This window comes from Crocuta crocuta, unplaced genomic scaffold (genome assembly GCF_008692635.1).
Source record: "Crocuta crocuta isolate KB4526 unplaced genomic scaffold, BGI_CrCroc_1.0 scaffold65, whole genome shotgun sequence".
Classification (NCBI taxonomy): domain Eukaryota; kingdom Metazoa; phylum Chordata; class Mammalia; order Carnivora; family Hyaenidae; genus Crocuta; species Crocuta crocuta.
In genome coordinates, this window is record NW_027530683.1 from 3,411,523 (window position 1) to 3,429,764 (window position 18,242).

An 18,242-nucleotide genomic window follows, 5' to 3' on the forward strand; every position below is an offset into this window, starting at 1 on the left:
GTCTCTCTCTCCCTCTCTCAGAAATAAATAAAACATTTTAAAAAATGCTTTTAAAAAGAAAAGACTCTATGGTTTAGCTATCATTTAGTATTTTTCTCTGTAACAGAACACAGGTATACAGGCATTTCTTTAAATTTAACTCGTGTTAGAATCAATTATGCTTAATTTATTTGCTGACATTGATTTCCTGTCAACAACTATTTTGTTTTTTGATGTTATGCAATCAGTATTCTTATATGCCCATGTAAGAACTATATTTAAAAACTTAAATATTGGTTTTGGTTTAAATTTAAATTCTCTAACAGTACATCATTGATAGAAAAATATTGTTTCTTTTTTTTTTTTTAAACCTCTTGCCCTCTTCAACTTGTATAAGAATTTTAGATATTCATATGTGATTTAAAAAAAAGTTTAGGAAAACACAGGCTGAAATAATGGCTAAATTTGCTATGCAAGGTAAGGACTGGGTTGGAGAAGAATTTCTTAAAAAGAGAACTTCACAGTAATCTTTACTGGCTTGTATAGAATAGAAAAATTATGAAATACCAGTAAAGGAACTTAAAATTTAAAACTAATATTCTACCGTTTTTCTGAGGTTCACGTATTTGCTAGAATTAAAACATTGGAATTCAAAAAGGTTGTAAGATTTTAATTGTGAATTGGAGCTGATAAAATAACTATAAAATGTTAAAGAATTTTTTATAGAAAATTAAGGTAGTCTTTATCCTTTGCTAAGTCCTATTAGGATATTTTGTGGAAAGGAACTTGGAGTGCATGTTAAATATAACTCTAGGCAGAGGTTCTTATGATCTATTATGGGAGGTAAAATAAAACCAAAATACTTACATTCGTTGAAAACACAAATAAGCATTATTATCTTCTGCCATAATAAATAATGGCTATAAATGCATAAATGTTTGGTTTGTGAGGAAATATTTCCCTTTTTTCATTTAAAAGAATCACTAAATGGCATGTATGTATGAAGAAGAAATCCATTGTCATTTTAAGAATATTATATTTCCCTCAGCTTGATGATAAAATAAAATCTCTCTTAACTTCTGGAGGTATTGTGTGTTTGACTTCTGCTTGGAATCTAAATGTATATCTTCAGGAATATAGTGGAATCTTTTCATAATACAAACTTATCTTGATCTGAATCTGTATAAAATAACTTGTTTTGGACTTTGTACAAAGAGGTCGATATGGATAAAATAGCAGAAGGACCAGCTTTTTTTTTTTTAAGTTTACTTATTTAGAGAGAGAGAGAGAAAGCATGAGTGGGTTAGTTGCAGACGGATAGGGGATGAGGGAATCCCAAGTAGCCTCCGCACTGTCAGCACAGAGCCTGACGTGGGCCTCAGTCTCATCAACCATCCAGTCATGACTTGAGCTGAAATCAAGAGGCGGACGCTTAACTGACTGAGCCACCGAGGCACCCCCAGCCTCCTTTTATTCATAGCATGGATCCCAAGAATATTTTAAATTACTATCCCCATTGTATAAATGAGAACACTGGTCTCAAGAATCTAGAGTAATAAAACCCAAGTTCTAGACCCAGCACAATCAGTAAATTAGCGTGTGATCTTAGATAAGTCACTGTTTTGCTCTGGATCTAAATCTTCTCATTTTCAGTTATGGTTCTGTTACTTTTAACCTTTGCGTTACAAGCCTAATGAGTAACAACATCTGACTAATTTTGACTCTTTGTCCTTTTTACATAATATTTTGCTGGCTTGCAGAAAAGTTTTTTAGTTATTTCTTGGTAATGTAAAGGCCAAAGTGGATTTCTAGACACTTTTTTAATTCTAAAATTTCTAATTTGCGTATATCTGTACAGTTTAATAGTATTTCATCTTGTGATACTTTCATAAATATTTGTGAGGATTTACCATATACTTAGCAGTGAAAACAATGCAGTAACATGGAACAGTAATCTTGCTTCTCATACTTTATGGCTTCACCTCTTTGGGCTTCAATTTCTTCAGTAAGACAGTTATATCAGATAATCTGTAATGTCTATTTTGACTCTAAAATCCGTGATTCTTAGAGTTGTAAGAAGACCTAGATACAGTTTTTAAGGTTTAATGCTTATTTAATGAAAAGGGCTAATGATAGGCAAAGAAGGTTTCTTCCTAGTAGATTGAGTGGTGTTTGTAAGAATGAAAAAATACAACTAATTTTTTAACAGTGTGTTTTATTTGATAGAGATGAATAGATTTTAATGCTATAAAAGAAAAAAAGCAAAACACCTCAGTAGAACAGATAGTTTCCTAACAAAGAGAACTTATGGAAGAGGGTGGAGATTTCCATTTGTCATATGTGATCAGATAGGCTAGATTTGAAGAAAAGATAATGCCTCTTGCCTAGCAAGGAAGATATGAGAATTTATGAGACCCTATAAAATTCTGCAATGGGATACTTAGATCACTTTCTTTGTTAAGAGTTACTTTTTCCTGCTTAGGAAAAATTGAATAGTAGGTTTAAATTGCTTTATGTATTGGCACAGCTCTATCTTTAACTGCACTTCCAAATGTTTCATCACCTCATTGTTACTATGCATGTTAACATTTTAAAATATATTCTGATAGTTTTCTAATTCATTGACACTACATGCTATATTGGCTTGTGCCCATCATTATTTAAAAACTGATTTCTACTTTTAATATATTTTATTTCGTTGAGCTTACAAAAATATTCAATTTTTTAATTTTAAGCATATGCTTATGGTATGGTTGAAATTAATACTGTATTTTTCATGTTCGTATAGTTGCTGCTGTTCATAATTTTTCTTTTTTACAGATATTGATGATGCTCAGATACTTCCCCGTCCAACTAGAGTCAGACATTTTTCACAAAGTGAAGACACTGGAAATGAAGTTTTTGGTGCTTTGAATGAGGAACAGCCATTGCCTCGAAGTAGCAGCACTTCTGACATCTTGGAACCATTCACTGTTGAACGAGCCAAAGGTGCAGTTCCTGTCATTGACAGTTCATCCCGTCATGCGCCAAGCTTGCAGAGTTCCACAGAGGCTTCTTCAATAACTAGATCCACTGAAAGCCACATCACTGATACTCATAGTAGAGAGTCTTCTCTGGAAGTTGGTGATAGCATATATGATCATCTTTGTCACTTAATAGATCCAGTAGAACTTGCAGATTCAGCTTTTGAACAAATCCAGTACATTGACCTTGAAGGAGATGACGATCTTCTTTCCTCCCTGAAAGAATATTTTAAGGAAAACCAGGAAAATCATAGTAGAAATGAGTTAGGTAAAGATGTAGCTTCTCAGGAAGTGATTGTTGCAGTAAATAGGGATGAACAGTCATCCTTAGATAAGTTAGAATACATAGACCAGGAAAGTACATCAGAAAATATCACCTCTTTTGTTGGGACTCCTGAAAACATTCAGTTTCAAAAAGAACCAAACTCAGCTGTCTTCATGAGTAGTATTGCACCTAACCAGTTAGACAGTTTTATGAGAACAAAAACTTATGAAAAAGCTAAGGAACTAAACAGTGATAAACAGTCATCAGAACCTAGTTCGTGTGGCCCTTGTGATAAAGAAACGAGGAAACACCTGTATAGACAGACAGCCACAGAATTAGATGCCTGTGTAGATATAACACTAGCTGAAAAGGTTAAGGGTGTGCAAATCAGTGAGAAAATCACTGTCCCACATGTTATGCATGCCAAGAAAACTACACTAAAAACACCTCTTAACCATAGACTGCCTCATGTTACAAACACTAGCAAGCTCTCTCCAACTAAAAGAAGCTTGTCTGAAACAGTAACTCCTAGAGCCAAAATCATGAAAATTACTACTAAAAAAAGAAATACTGTTCATGTTACTTTTAGACCATCTACTGAGTCAGTTCAGTTTTATAATCCTCTGGAAAACAAAGAGGCGCCTTGGAAGATGAGACTGCGGAAGCTTGGTGGTTTTAGTAGTAGCAGTAGTACTAGCAGCAGTAGCAGCACCAGCAACCCCCATACCAGCTCCAATAGCTTTACAGAGATAGTAAAACCTGGTGTGTACAGGCCTCTAGATACAGTTGGTACAGCATCAGTAAGTAGCAGAACAGTTAAGGAATCTGCAGAGATTCCCACCACTCTATTACAAAAAGAAGGAACTGCAAGTAGTCAGTCAGGTAGTCGTAGTACTCTTAGGTCATCAAGTCATGAGGCAGGACTACAGCAGGGCTCCCTGGGTGGCGTTTATAAAACTGTTGTACATGCTCTTTCGAAGCCGAAGGCAAATGTTTCCCCACAGAGGCAGAACAGAATGCCACCAGAGGCTCCACTGAGGGATCTGTACAGTCATGTAATGGGCTATTTTGGAAGGAAAGCTGCAGGTGAGCACTAACAGTGTGCAGAGCGCAAAAGGAGAAAGACAGCACCAGTTTGGCTTAATGCAACTGAAGCAAGCTCTAAGCAATCAAAAAGCTTTGGGATGGTCACTGCTTTCTCTCTGTTTGGTTATGCATGCGCCTTTTCCCAGCTGTATTTTTCCCAGCATAAAATGTTTATTTAAATTACTAATTTCCCTTGTAAGGCATTTAGTTAAACCTCTTTGCTGCTGAACAAGATAGGAAAGAGGAAGATAATAGGAAAATTTTAATGACCTTTCAGAGGCTATCTATCTAAATCAAATATTTTTCTGAGTATGTAGTACATGAGACATGAAATTAAGTTTACTGAGTAGTTGGAATACTTTCTTCCCTGGCCCCCTATAGTTTATATGTAAAAGGGCACCAGCTATAGGTGATTGAGTTCATTTATTTTTATTGCTGATCACACTTGGTTTTATCTTTCTTCTTGGAAGAATATTAATTTTGATATTTTATAACATAATGAAAATCAAGGTCCTATAACCAGCACTAACGTTTTTAGTTATCATTGAAGGAGAAATTATTTCTTAAATTTCAAAGTGGATTTAGTTACCTTTCATTTAAGCTATTTCAAAACAAGCTGCAGGATTTTTAGTTTTGCATTCATTTGTATAGAATGCAAGTCCTTAAAGCACTTACCAGTACTTTTCTTTTTTCTGAGATTTTAGATGTGCATAAAGGTTTCATGATAGCCAATCATGATTTAAATATGGAACCTCTATGGACAGATTACAGAAAGCAAGATTATGGTAACTCTCTTCTCTTATCTTGATTCAAATTTAAAATAACTTTACAAATATAGAAAATTAACTTTCAGCAGTAAGGTAGGTTTTGATTTTGTTTGTTTAACATGGTTTTGTTAGCATGATTAACAGAATGCTGTATAATGCATCTTGCATTGAGCCATTAATGCCACCTGAGGGCAGTATTTGACAGCTTAGCAAAGCCTGGCCAGTAATATAAAGATCATGGTATTTCACAATGAACTCTTGACCAGTGTATGTTCTTAACCTGAAATGTTTTTTAGTTTTACTAGGAATATAAGCAATGCCGATTTTCTTTTAATTGCAGAGAAATTAACTTTTCAACAGCATAATGTGAAATAAATAAATATCATTTTTCTCTAAGTTTGTTTTCCAAGTTTAAAACTTTCTTGTTAATTTAGTCATTAAAAAACTCAAAATCACTTTTGTGGGTTTTTTTGGTATAGAAAAACCTTTGTGAAAATCTCTTTTTTCTTAAAACAATAAAATTAGATTTTGTAGTAAATTGAAATGATATTATGTCGCAATTATAGATTATCTAAACTTAAATGCATTTCTATCCTACTGAGATGTGTATAGATTCAATGGATAGATTTCTTGCAAATACTCCTTGGGGAAGAATGGAATTCTAAATTTTTAAGGCCCTAAGTAGAAGCATAGAGCAGGAAGAAAGATAAATATACCAGTGTCTTTATAGGCAGTATTAACCTAACTCCACCTAGTGCTTATCTATCAGCTTTCTTGCTGTTTAAGGTCATACTGAAGATTGACTAACATCTGCTTAGTTAAATAAAGTAAATATCAATTTACTAATTCTTAAAATTAAATCTAAAAGGAGAGAAATTATTCATAAGTGCATGTTTGGCCAATAATTGATATGGCATAGGTAATTTGCTTTGGGTTATTTTTGTTTGTTTCAAATTTAGGAAATGCAGTTAAGTCTTTTCTCACTATATATAGTTATTTATTTATTTTTAGTCAATAAAGAGGACATGAGCCCAAAACTGCCCCCTCTTAATAGTGATATTGGCAGCAGCAGTGCTAATGTTCCTGATCTGATGGATGAGTTTATAGCAGAACGACTTCGAAGTGGTAATGCCTCAGTAAGTGTTGTTTTATTTTATTTATTTGGTTTTAGCGAGGAGAGTAGAAAAATAAAGGACATATACTTTTGTGTGTGTGTAAATTTTCATTCAAAACAACCTTCCTCTAAAATTTAACCCTTTTTTTAAATTGATTTATTTAAATCCAAGTTAGTTAACATAATAGTATAGTATTGGTTACAGGAGTAGAATGTGGCGATTCACCACTTACATAGAACCCCCAGTGCTCATCACTGGTGCCCTCCTTAAGGCCCATCACCTATTTACACCCACTCCTCTCCAGCAACCATCAGTTTGTTCTCTAGTCCCTTATGGTTTGCCTCCCTCTCTGTATTTATTTATTTATTTATTTATTTATTTTCTTAAATAGTTTATTGTCAAGTTGGTTTCCATATAACACCCAGTGCTCATCCCAACAAGTGTCCTCCTCCATGCCCATCACCCCCCTTCCCTTCTCCCCTACCTCTATCTGCCCTCAGTTTCTTCTCAGCATTTGAGAGTCTCTCATAGTTTGCTTCCCTCCTTCTCCCCAACTATTTTTTCCCCTTCTTCTCCCCCATGGTCCTCCATTAAGTTCCTCCTAATCCACCTATACGTGCAAACATATAGTATCTGTCCTTCTCTGCCTGACTTATTTCAGTCAGCATAATACCCTCAAGTCCCATCCATGTTGCTACACATGGCCAGATTTCATTCTTTCTCATTGCCATGTAGTATTCCATTGTATAGATGAACCACATCTTCTTGATCCATTCGTCTGTTGATGGACACTTAGGTTCTTTCCATGTTTTGGCTATTGTGGAGAGTGCTGTTACAGACATTGGAATACATGTGCCCCTATGCATCAGCACTCCTGTGTCCCTTGGGTAAATTCCTAGCAGTGCTATTGCTGGATGATAGGGGAGTTCTATTGTTAATAAAATTTAACCCTTTTTTAAACTATATGTTTATAATATTTTTTTTTCAAAGACCTAAAACAAATAGGCTTATAGTTTTGACCAGGGTAATAGAATACCTGTTTGCTCACCTATTTAAGTATAAGCCCCACCTTCCTAGTCTTCCTTCTGCTTTTCTTGTTTGCTCATAGGTTATCTTCCTGCCCACTGCCAGCCCTTAGCAAGAAAGAGGTCTTCTGGCCCAACTCCCATAAGTTGATAGCATAAGTATTGATTCCTTATTCATTACAGATCACTTCAGAGTAGATTTTAAAGTTATCTTTGTTCGAGTATTAGAATTATGGCAAAATCAAAATAGAAGCAATTTTACCCCTAATAATACTTAATTATTAAGAAAAGATAAACACTTGTGGAATTGATTTAAATGGTCATAGTCCATTTGGATTTCAGCCTGTCTTTAATGAATGTCTTTAGCTCCATTACATTTCCCCTTTATTTTCAGTTTCATTTTTTTCCTTGAATGGGAAAAAAATAAAAGAATCATTATATAATCATTATAGAGTAACCTCTTTGCCATCATGTTTTCCTCCCTCCACTATTTCTATCTGCTGCTGCTTTTTTTAATTGAATACTTGGCTCTTTCTACTATCTTAACTTGAATCTATGGATTCTTTTGAGGCTTAAGAGTCTAGACCTAGTACCATATAATAATTGGGTCTCTACTTTAGATAAACCAACAGTAGTTCAGGTTATGGCTCCATACAGTTATATAGATTATTTAGTTAATGTGTTTTCCCCCTCCTGACTCAGGCCCTACACCTCAGTATTTATTGTGATGATTGTCTTGACAATTCAATATTTCAGATGTTTAATGAGAGTAAATTTTTTAATGGTAAAATGTTTTCTTGTTTTTTTAGACTATGACAAGAAGGGGAAGTAGCCCAGGTAGTCTTGAAATTCCCAAAGACCTCCCTGATGTTCTAAACAAGCAAAACCAGATGCGCCCTATTGATGACCCAGGTGTGCCCTCAGAATGGACTTCTCCTGCCAGTGCAGGGAGCAGTGATCTTATCAGCTCAGATAGTCATTCGGATTCTTTCAGCGCTTTCCAATATGATGGCCGAAAATTTGACAGCAAGTATCTTTTTCTATTTGAACAATATGTTTTTTTGTTGATTGTTTTCTGTTTGAGACTTATGGTTTATGTAACCATCACCTTCCTCCCTAATGTTATTTAGATGGCTTTCCCGCATATTTTTATTTCATTTTTCAGTGAAATTCCAAAGGAAGTTTTAGGGAATCACTTCAAGTTACAATCACTTTATTTCACCAAACTAAATTAAAGGCACTTAAAAAACAAGACCACTGCTCTTTCATAAAACAAATGATATTTTAAGACATACACAAAGGAAAGAAAATTACAATTGACTTGATATTAGAATAAAGGACAGTCACGGTTATGAGTTGGTGTTACTTCATGCATTCATATTTGCGAACCACTGTCTAATTAATGTTCAGTGCTTCAGTATGTTCAGTACAATTATGTTCAGATCCTTTCTTGAATAATCACTTTATGTTAAAATGATAGTGGTGGTATTATTTGGTGCTGTGTCACTACCACATAGCTAGCTATACACTTGGCAATGAAGAGTATCGATATTTTAAAAAAAGAACATGGGAGCACCTGGGTGGCTCAGTCAGTTACATATCTAAGTCTGGTTTTGGCTCAGGTCAAGATCTCACAGTTTGTGGATTTGAGCCCCACATTGTCTCCATGCTGATAGATTGAAGCCTGCTTGGGATTCTCTCTCTCTCTGTTCTTCCCCTGCTCATGCTCTCTCTTTGTCTCTCTCAAAATAAACTAAAAATAAAGAAAAAAACATGAAAACTTTGGGAGCCACGTTAATGAAGAGCTGGGAGATGCATTGGAGAAACGTGTTTCTTGCCCTCATGGACTATATTTTACTCATCTCACATTGGAATATATGATCTAGAGAAAAATGGTTTTTACCATCTGTGTGCCGTTTTTATTACATATACTTGTACTTGAAAAGCATATTACTAGCTTTCAAAAAACAAAGATAATAGTGATGATACATCATATGCATGTTTAATCATTATTGTCAGTAATAAGCTATGAGAGCCTTTAAAAAATTTTTTTAATGTTTATTCATTTTTTGAGAGAGAGAGACAGAGCATGAGCAGGGGAGGGGCAGAGAGAGAGAGAGAGAGAGAGAGAATCTGAGAGAATCTGAAGCGGCTCCAGGCTCTGAGCTGTCAGCACAGAGCCGATGCGGGGCTCAAATTCATGCACTGCGAGATCGTGACTTGAGCTGAAGTCAGACGCTTAACTGACTGAGCCACCCAGGTGCCCTCAAAATTTATTTCTAATTATAAACTTCCAACTGTTAAAATTATTTGCACTTGTCTGAGTGGTATATAACTAGAATAGGGGGAATGTTAATGTTTAATCATTTTGCTAAAGTAGCTGTGTCTCTTGTAAATATTTTTATTTCATAGTTGAGACTTCTGTTTACTAGCATTTCTTCTTCCTATAGATTTTGGCTTTGGAGCTGATGCTGGGATTGCATCCTCTGCTGATCTGGACTCAGGTTCTGGCCATCATCAGAGTGCTGAAGAACAAGAAGTGGCTAGTCTAACCATACTTCAGATAGATTCTGAAACAAGCAGTCTTAATCAACAAGCTTTCTCCGCTGAAGTTGCAACGGTTACTGGTAAACTTATTCAAGGGAATGTCTTCCTTAAATGCATTTATTTTAAGCCACCAAAGAATATGTTTAGGATTTTATTTGATAGATTTTAAATATTCTGTTTAAGTATTTTTTTTTCATTCATCTTTATGGAAAAGTGGAGGAAAAAATACATTAATATAAGAGTTTCTTGACCTGAGTCTACATGGATAAGTTTCGGGGGATTAGCTGAACTTCTAGTATTGTATGCAAAATGTTATGTGTTTGGATCACTGCATTTCCTGTGGTGATCTTTAAATGATAACCAAAAAGTTGTTGAAAAGTATTCTCTTTTTTCATCATCTTTCAGAGTCAGCCCAGATTTTTATAGATTTCTTTGGCAAAGTATCTATTATGGAAACTGTAGGGAATACTGCCTAATAGAAGGCCTACTTACTAATATACCAATATTCTATGTTTATACAGTAGTAAATTATTCTTTTCAGCATTTTAAAAATATGTGGTCAAATATATGATGAGCAGGATCCAAGAAATTCAGTCATGAAATGTAGGGTCACATTATTGCAAGGTTAGTACAGGGACCAGAGGGATCCTGAATAGCTACCCGCCCTTAGTTCAGTGGTGCCATTCTGTGATCCAGATTGCTCTGGCTCTCACTGTACTTCAGTGCTTTTTGACGGCTGATTCTAGTTAAGGTATTAATATTGTATCCTGTGGTTCATTGGAACTTACAAGACTGAATACTGATTTCTTCTTGTCTGAATTAGTCAAGCACAGTTCCTCAGCCAAATCAAACATGAAATTTGACCAGTGAAATCCTTGGTAGCAGAAACCCATCCTTTGTTTTCCCATCCGACCCCTTCTTTTCCACTCCTATCTCTCAGGATTAGTAAGAACTGTAGCCTGCCCCATTACATAATAGAGACTGAGTAGAGGACAGGAGCCAACTGAGTTAGATCATAGTCCTGTTATTACAGAGTTTAAGTTATACAAAGAGAGATACTAGACAAAATTCTTATTTTATAATAAACAGCTCTTATCGCAGTTGTTTTTAAACTAAATATAGATGAAAAGATGCTCAACGTTACTAGTAATCAGAGAATGTAAATAAAAACCATGAGATACTACTATACATACATTAAACAACTCCAGTTAAAAACACTGACAGTGCCAAGTATTGAAGAGGATGTAGAGCAATTGGGAATATCGTGTCACTCATAGGAATGCAAAATGGGAAGGTTTCTCAGCCAAAATGTGTCAGTGTCTTTTAGAAGTAAACATGTATTTACCTTATGACTGTTACTAGGTATTTACCTCAGGAAGCAGTATATGGAAGTTCATGACAGCATTATTCACAGTAGCTAAAAATTCAAAACAGCACAAGTGTCCAGCAACTAGTGAATGAATGATCAAATTGTAATGTAGTCATTCCTGAATATTCATTAGAATAGTATTAAGAAAAAAAAAATTTAATATATGCGAAACCACCATAGCTGATTCTCAGAAACATGCTAGATGAAAGAAGTCAAATCCAAAAGACTACATATCATACTTTACTATTCCATGTATAGGACGTTCTAGAGAAGACAAAACTATAGTGACGAAGATCAGTAATTACTTGGGGGTGGAAGTCAGCAGGGAATCAGTTGCACTTGGGCACAAGAAAGCTTTTCATGCTGATGGACAATTCTATGTTTTGATTGTATTATTGATTATGGAATGCATACAATTGCCAAATTAATATAACTATACACTTAAAATGGGTGACTTAAACTAAATGTAGGGGTTTATTTTCTACTGTCACACAAATTTTAATACCATAAAAACTCTAAATTTTTGGACAGTGTAGAGAGTTAATGAACTTTAAAAGAGTGGACTTTCAAAGTAGAAATAATAAAATGGCTGAGAAATTTTCTGATTTAGAGATCCACTGCATAACCCTCCCAGACTGTGACTCAAAAGAATCCCACCAATATGTGTCCCTTAACCTGGGGACCATCTATTTTGAAGGAAGGAAGAATTAAACATCATGCTCTCAAGTAAACTACATGGGTTTCTTCTCATTTTCTTAAAGCCCTCAGACTATTAATCAGACTGTGATGTTTTCAAAAGACTACAGAATGTGAAAGAAGTCTGACCACACTTTTTTATTTCTCTTTAGTCATCAAAACTGGAATTCCCACAAAAATTCTAAAAATAAAACATAATATATAAAGAGAATTTGTTTTAGGCCTTTAGCCTCAAATGTGATTATAAATGAGATTGTTTTTCTTTTTAATTTCTCTCTCTGTTTTTTAATGTTTATTCATTTTTGAGAGAGAGAGAGACAGAGCATAACTGGGGGAAGGGCAGAGAGAGGGAGACACAGAATCTGAAGCAGGCTCAAGGTTCTGAGCTGTCAGCACAAGCCCAATATAGGGCTTGAACTCACCAACCATGAGATTATGACCTGAGTCGAAGTCAGACATTTAACCGACTAAGCTACCCAGGCACCCCTTTATTTCTGTTTTTAATGGTTCATTATTAGTGTATAGAAACACAGATCTTTTAAATATATTTTGAACTCTGAAACTTTATGAATTCATTTATTCTAACAGTTTTTTGGTGGAATCTTCAGGTTTCCTAATGTGATCTGTATATAGTGACAGTTTTAATTTTTCCTTTCCAACTTGTGTGCCTGTTTTTCTTTTTCTTACATAATTGCTGTGGCTAGGACTTCCTGTACTTTGTTGAATAAAAGACAAGGCATCTTTGTCTTGTTCCTGATCTTAGAGGAAAATCTTTCGTGTTTTCACCATGGATTATGATGTTTGTTTGCCATATATGACCTTTATTATTATATTGATACCCAGGTTGTTGAGAGTTTTTATTGTAAATGGGTGTTGAAGTTTGTCAAATACTTGATCTATTGAAATAATCATGTAATTTTTATCTTTTGTTATTATGTATCACATTAGTTGGTTTATGGATTTTGAACCATCTTTGTCTTCCTGGACTAAATCCCACTTGATAATGGTGTATGATCGTTTTTATGTGTTGTTTAACTCAGTTTATTAATATTTTGAGGATTTTTGCATCAATGTTCATTAGGGATATTGGCCTATAATTTTCTTTTTTTGTGAGATCCTTGTTTGGTTTTAGTATGAGGATAAGACTGGCCTTGTAAAATGAGTTTGAAAGCTTTTTTTCTCTTCAATTTATGGAAGAGTTTGAGAGGGATAGGTGTTCAGTATTCTTTGAGTGTGTGGTAGAATTCATGAATGAAGTTGTGTGTCCTGGACTTTTGTTCATTGGAAGGTTTTTGATTTTGGATTCAGTCTCCTCACTGGTGATGGGTCCATTCAGATATCTATTTCTTCAAGATTCAATCTTGGAAGATTATAAATTTCTAGGAATTTATTATTTCCTCTAGGTTGTATTTCTCCGGTATTGGTTGTAACGTCTTTTCTTTCTTTTCTGACTTTGAGTTCTATCTCTTTTTTTCTTATGTGTTTAGGTCATTTTATGTTTTCAAAGAACCAGCTCTTAGTTTCATTGCTCTCTTTTATTGTCTTTTTTGTCTCTATTTCATTTATTCTGTTCTGATCTTTATTATTTCTTCCCTTCTACTAACTTTGAGCTTTGCCCTTTTTTTTTCTAGTTTCCCCAGGTATGAAATTAAATTGTTTACTTGAGATTTCTCTTTTCTTGGGGTAGCATATATTGCTATGACCTTCCCTCTTAGAACCATTTTTGCTGCCTTCCATAGATATTGGTATGTCATATTTCTGTTTTCATTTCTTTCTAGGAACTTTTAAATTTTTTTCCTTTAATTTTTCATTCACCTTGTAGTTATTTGGAAACATATTTAATCTCTGTGTATTTGTAGTTTTTCTAGTTTTCTTCTGGTAGTTGATTTCTAGTTTCATATTGTTGTGGTCAGAAAAGATGCATGATATGATTTCAGCCTTGTTGAATTTATTGAGACTTGTGTGACCTAAAATGTGATCTATCCTGGAGAATGTTCCATGTACGCTTGAGAAAAATATGTATTTTGCTGCTATGGATGAAATGTTCTGTACATATGACTTAAGTCCATCTGGTCTAATGTGTCATTTAAGGCTGATCTGTCTTTATTGATTTCCTGTTGAAAACTCCTAATATTTTAGTGGCTTGCTTGGTACTAGCATCACTCCACTGCAACCACCACAAAGTGTTCAATAGGTATTAATTTATGCTATACTTAATTTAAATTAACAAGAGTTCCTGCTATGTGCCAGATCCTATACTAGGCACCAGCAATACTTCTGGATGTAACATAGATACAATCCCTGTTCTTACAGAGTTTCTGCATGAGTGAAGATATTTAAAACTAAACAGTGAGTTTCCGGTCAGTGTGATAAGTGGTATAATGGGAAGTACAAGTGCATATGGCAGAGACTCCTTATTCACACTGGGTAGGTCAATAGTGAGTAGGCTTCTCAGGAAAAAGTGTCTAATGTAAGATCTGAAAAATAAAAGAAGTTAACCAGACCTATAAGAACAGGATTAGGGCTCCATGCAAAGGAAAAAACATGTGGAAAAGACCAGAGGTATGCTACATTCTGATAAATACCAGCAGTTCACTTTCTATGGCTAGAACTTAAAAGTACCAGGGGAATTATGGAGTGATCAGAAAGTCGAAGAAAGACTGGAAAACACACTGTAATAAGTTTGGGCTTATGCTGTGGTCAGTAAAGAGCCATAGAATATTTTAAATAAGGAAGTAATATCAGATTAGATTTTTAGATCTTTTTGCTGCCTTATGAAGAATGAACTGGGAGGAAGGAATAAGGCTGAGGGGGAGACTGAAGACTGGGGACCATCAGGGACCACCATAAACCAGGCTAGCAATGATAGTAGCAGATAGAGAGTCACACAGAGCAAGTTCTTCTCGGGAATAGCCCCAAGGCTGAAGTAAGTGAAATAGAGTATTGGTGGGTACTAGAGTTTCTCTAGCTGGCTCAGGAAGGGAGTAGACATTCTCACTTTCACAGATGGCTTCTATTAACTGGTATGTCAGTTCTGATTTCATACTAGTCCCATGGAAGAAATCAAATGAGACCCCCTAGATACAAAATCTTGTATAGTATTATGATTTTCTTTTCCTGTTTGACCAATTTATAACCTATTTTATCCTTTGATCCTTCTCAGTTTTGTCTTATTGGGGCTTTAAGCATTACATCTTAGGTAGAGGGTATTGAATATTCTCTTTATGGTAAGTTTATGAAATTATATTCACAGGTTCAGAAAGTGCATCTCCGGTCCATTCAGCTCTGGGATCCAGGTCACAGACGCCTTCTCCTTCCACACTGAATATAGATCACATGGAACAGAAAGATCTACAGCTTGATGAGAAGCTCCACCATTCTGTTCTTCAGACACCAGATGACCTAGGCAATATTTGGAAATTAGATATTTGCCATTTTTCCTTTCAGGGCATTAGTGTTAGGAGATCTTAATTTAGACATCTTAAACTTTTGATTATATAGTTAGAGTATTATTATAAGTCTTTTGGACTTTTGTGAATCTTTTGAAAATTTGTTACTTAACGTTTTTTCTTGCTTGCAAAGAAAAATATTTATAGTCTAATATTTGTTATTTTATTATAGTTGACTACAGTCCTGGCATTAGTGATTGCATTATTTTTATGTGTTACATTATCATTTATTGAGATGATGCCATTTCCTAAAGCAGGAAGTATTTTTAAGTAAATGTTAAAATGTGACTAGGAAACCTTAGAAACTGCAAGTTTTTAAAAAAGTTATTTCTGCTAAGTCTTACATAATGTAACAAAGGATCAGGATAAAAGGTCATTTTGCAATTATGCATGAAACAATGAATAATATAAAATGCTAATTTTCATTGGTGCTGCAGTACATTACTCTCTATAACCTCTGGCCTTATTGTTTTAAGGTACTCTCATAATACGCATTTATCTTATAATTACATAACCCTGATTGTCTGATTTCTGGATTATTTTGGCCTTTTCTTTCTTCCTTTTGGTCTGCATTTTTTAGTTCATCTATTTTTTTAGTTTCTTTCCCCAACATTTAGAAAAAATTTCTAACTTAAGAAAAGTTGCAACACCATAGAATGATTACACATTAAAATCTTTAGATGAATTCACCAGTTGTTAATATTTTACCACTTTATCTCTGTATCTGCATACACACATGCACAAAAACAACCCTGCCATCCCCCTTCCTTTTTTTTTATCCATGTAAGTTGGGAAGGATCAGAGGTAGAGGGAATGAGAATCCCAGGCAGGCTCCACACCCAGCGCAGAGCCAGGTGTATGGTTTGGCTGATAACACGACAGTGATCTCATTACCTGAGCCAAAATCAAAAGTTGAAAGCTTAGCTGACTGAGCCACCCAGGCTCGGCTCGGCTCGGCTCAGCTCGGCTTGGCTCTGCTCCGCTCTGCTCTTCTCTCCTCTTCCCTTCCCTTCTCTTCCCTTCTCTTCTCTTCTCTTCCTTTCCCTTCTTCTGTCCTTCCTTCTGTCTTTCTGTCTTTCTTTCTGTCTGTCTTGAGCCATTTAGTAGTGAATTGCAAATTGTAGACCCTTTACACTTTAGTATTTCCTGCATAACCACACTGTAATGGCCACATTCAGCATATTTGACATTGAAACATCACTGCAATTTTTTTAAATGTTTGTTTATTTTTGAGATAGAGACAGAAAGAATGGTAGAGAGGTAGAGAGAGAGAAGGAGACACAGAATCTGAAATAGGCTTCAGGCTCTGAGCTGTCAGCGGAGAGCCTGATGTGGGGCTCCAACTCAGGAACAGCAAGATCATGACCTGAGCAGAAGTTGGACACTTAACTGACTGAGCCACACAGGCGCCCCTGTCACTGCAGTTTTTAATCCGTAGTCAAATTTCCTCAGTTATTCCAATAAGAATATCCTTTATAGCTATACCACACCACTATCAGCCCAATCTAGGAGGCAAAGGAGGATCACACATTATTGCTTGCTTTGCAATTATTTAAAACTTTGTTTTTGAGAGGGAAAAGTTAGAGACAAATCAGTTGATTTTTTACTATATTATGAAGGTTCTGTAGAGTAGAGAGATGTTAATAGTGTTTTTTTTGTTTTGTTTTGTTTTGTTTTCTTGTATTTCAGTGGGCTTAACACCAGATGGTTATTTTTTATTATTATGAAAGACTAGAACTTTTATAATATAATCAGGTATTGTACACTTTATGTGCACAGAGAGAAAAAGTTAAACATTAGGCATAAAGGATGTACATAAATTAAGAATGAACTTGTAAATTATGAGCACATTGGGATATTATCAAGTAGGAATAATCTTTACTTAGTAATGATTTCGCCTTTTTTGTTATATACACTGAATAGAATAATGGATGTTTTTTAAGCTGGAGGAGACCTATAATGATGTTTAGCTAAACCATCTATGTTATCATGAGAAGCATAGCCTTAGGAAGGTTATTAAATAATTTGTATGCCATCACATAATTAATAACAGAAATGAGACTAGGATCCAAGGTTACCTATATTTCTTACATATGATCTTGCTAATATTAATAAATATAATTATGAAAATTTTAGATTATTTTTAAGTTTTAATAAAAATGTTAATTTTCCCATACCCTTTTAATACTAGGCCTGATTTAGTTGTGAAATATAGAAATCTGTCTTTGGAAGTTTTAAGTATAAAGAAATAGACTTATGAAGACTTCCTACAGGATCTGCTTTCAGCCTGATTGATATATTCTGTTAATTTGATTATACAACCTGAAGTGTAGTCATTTGATAAAAGAGAGTACATACTTATAAATATGATCTTTATGTCAGCCATAAAGACCTGGTATCAGCATCATTTCCTTCTTAGATAAATTGAATAAGTAATTACTGCCATAGTAGGGAATTATGAACTGGTGAAGTTTTGATCTTACCGGGAAAAAATAACACTAGTGCCTATTGACATTTTTAAAATTTGCTTTTATAGATATTTAAGGTTCTTAATTTGACTCATTTTTGTTTTTGTGATTCTTTAGGAAAATTACTGACACCAACATATTATTTTATTTTATAGAAATCAGTGAATTTCCATCTGAATGCTGTAGTGTGATGGCAGGAGGTACCCTCACAGGATGGCATGCTGATGTTGCCACTGTAATGTGGCGAAGAATGCTAGGCATTTTGGGAGACGTCAACGCTATTATGGATCCTGAAATACATGCCCAAGTTTTTGATTACCTCTGTGAGCTTTGGCAAAATCTAGCTAAGGTAAAAAAAGAAAAAGAAAAACCAAGAAAATGTTAAGAATTCATAGAAGCCTTAGGTCACATTGCTCCCTCCCCCCGCCCCCACAAAACTGGTGCCTGCCGAGG

General features: G+C 34.8%; 1 protein-coding gene across 6 annotated transcripts in view; it reads left to right on the forward strand.

Annotated features, from left to right (window-relative positions):
- RALGAPA1 (Ral GTPase activating protein catalytic subunit alpha 1) overlaps nucleotides 1–18,242 on the forward strand; it is a 259,411-nt gene that overhangs the window by 108,449 nt on the left and 132,720 nt on the right. For 3 of the 6 annotated variants that reach the window (XM_077769216.1, XM_077769217.1, XM_077769213.1), the window contains 6 exons: nucleotides 2,800–2,967; nucleotides 6,132–6,256; nucleotides 8,070–8,286; nucleotides 9,711–9,887; nucleotides 15,126–15,278; nucleotides 17,945–18,138. In XM_077769216.1, the coding sequence (XP_077625342.1) occupies nucleotides 2,800–2,967; nucleotides 6,132–6,256; nucleotides 8,070–8,286; nucleotides 9,711–9,887; nucleotides 15,126–15,278; nucleotides 17,945–18,138 (1,034 nt within the window). Of the gene's footprint in view, nucleotides 1–2,799; nucleotides 4,354–5,057; nucleotides 5,139–6,131; nucleotides 6,257–8,069; nucleotides 8,287–9,710; nucleotides 9,888–15,125; nucleotides 15,279–17,944; nucleotides 18,139–18,242 lie in introns of all 6 variants that reach the window. The other 3 variants (XM_077769215.1, XM_077769211.1, XM_077769212.1) reach the window with 2 other exon arrangements.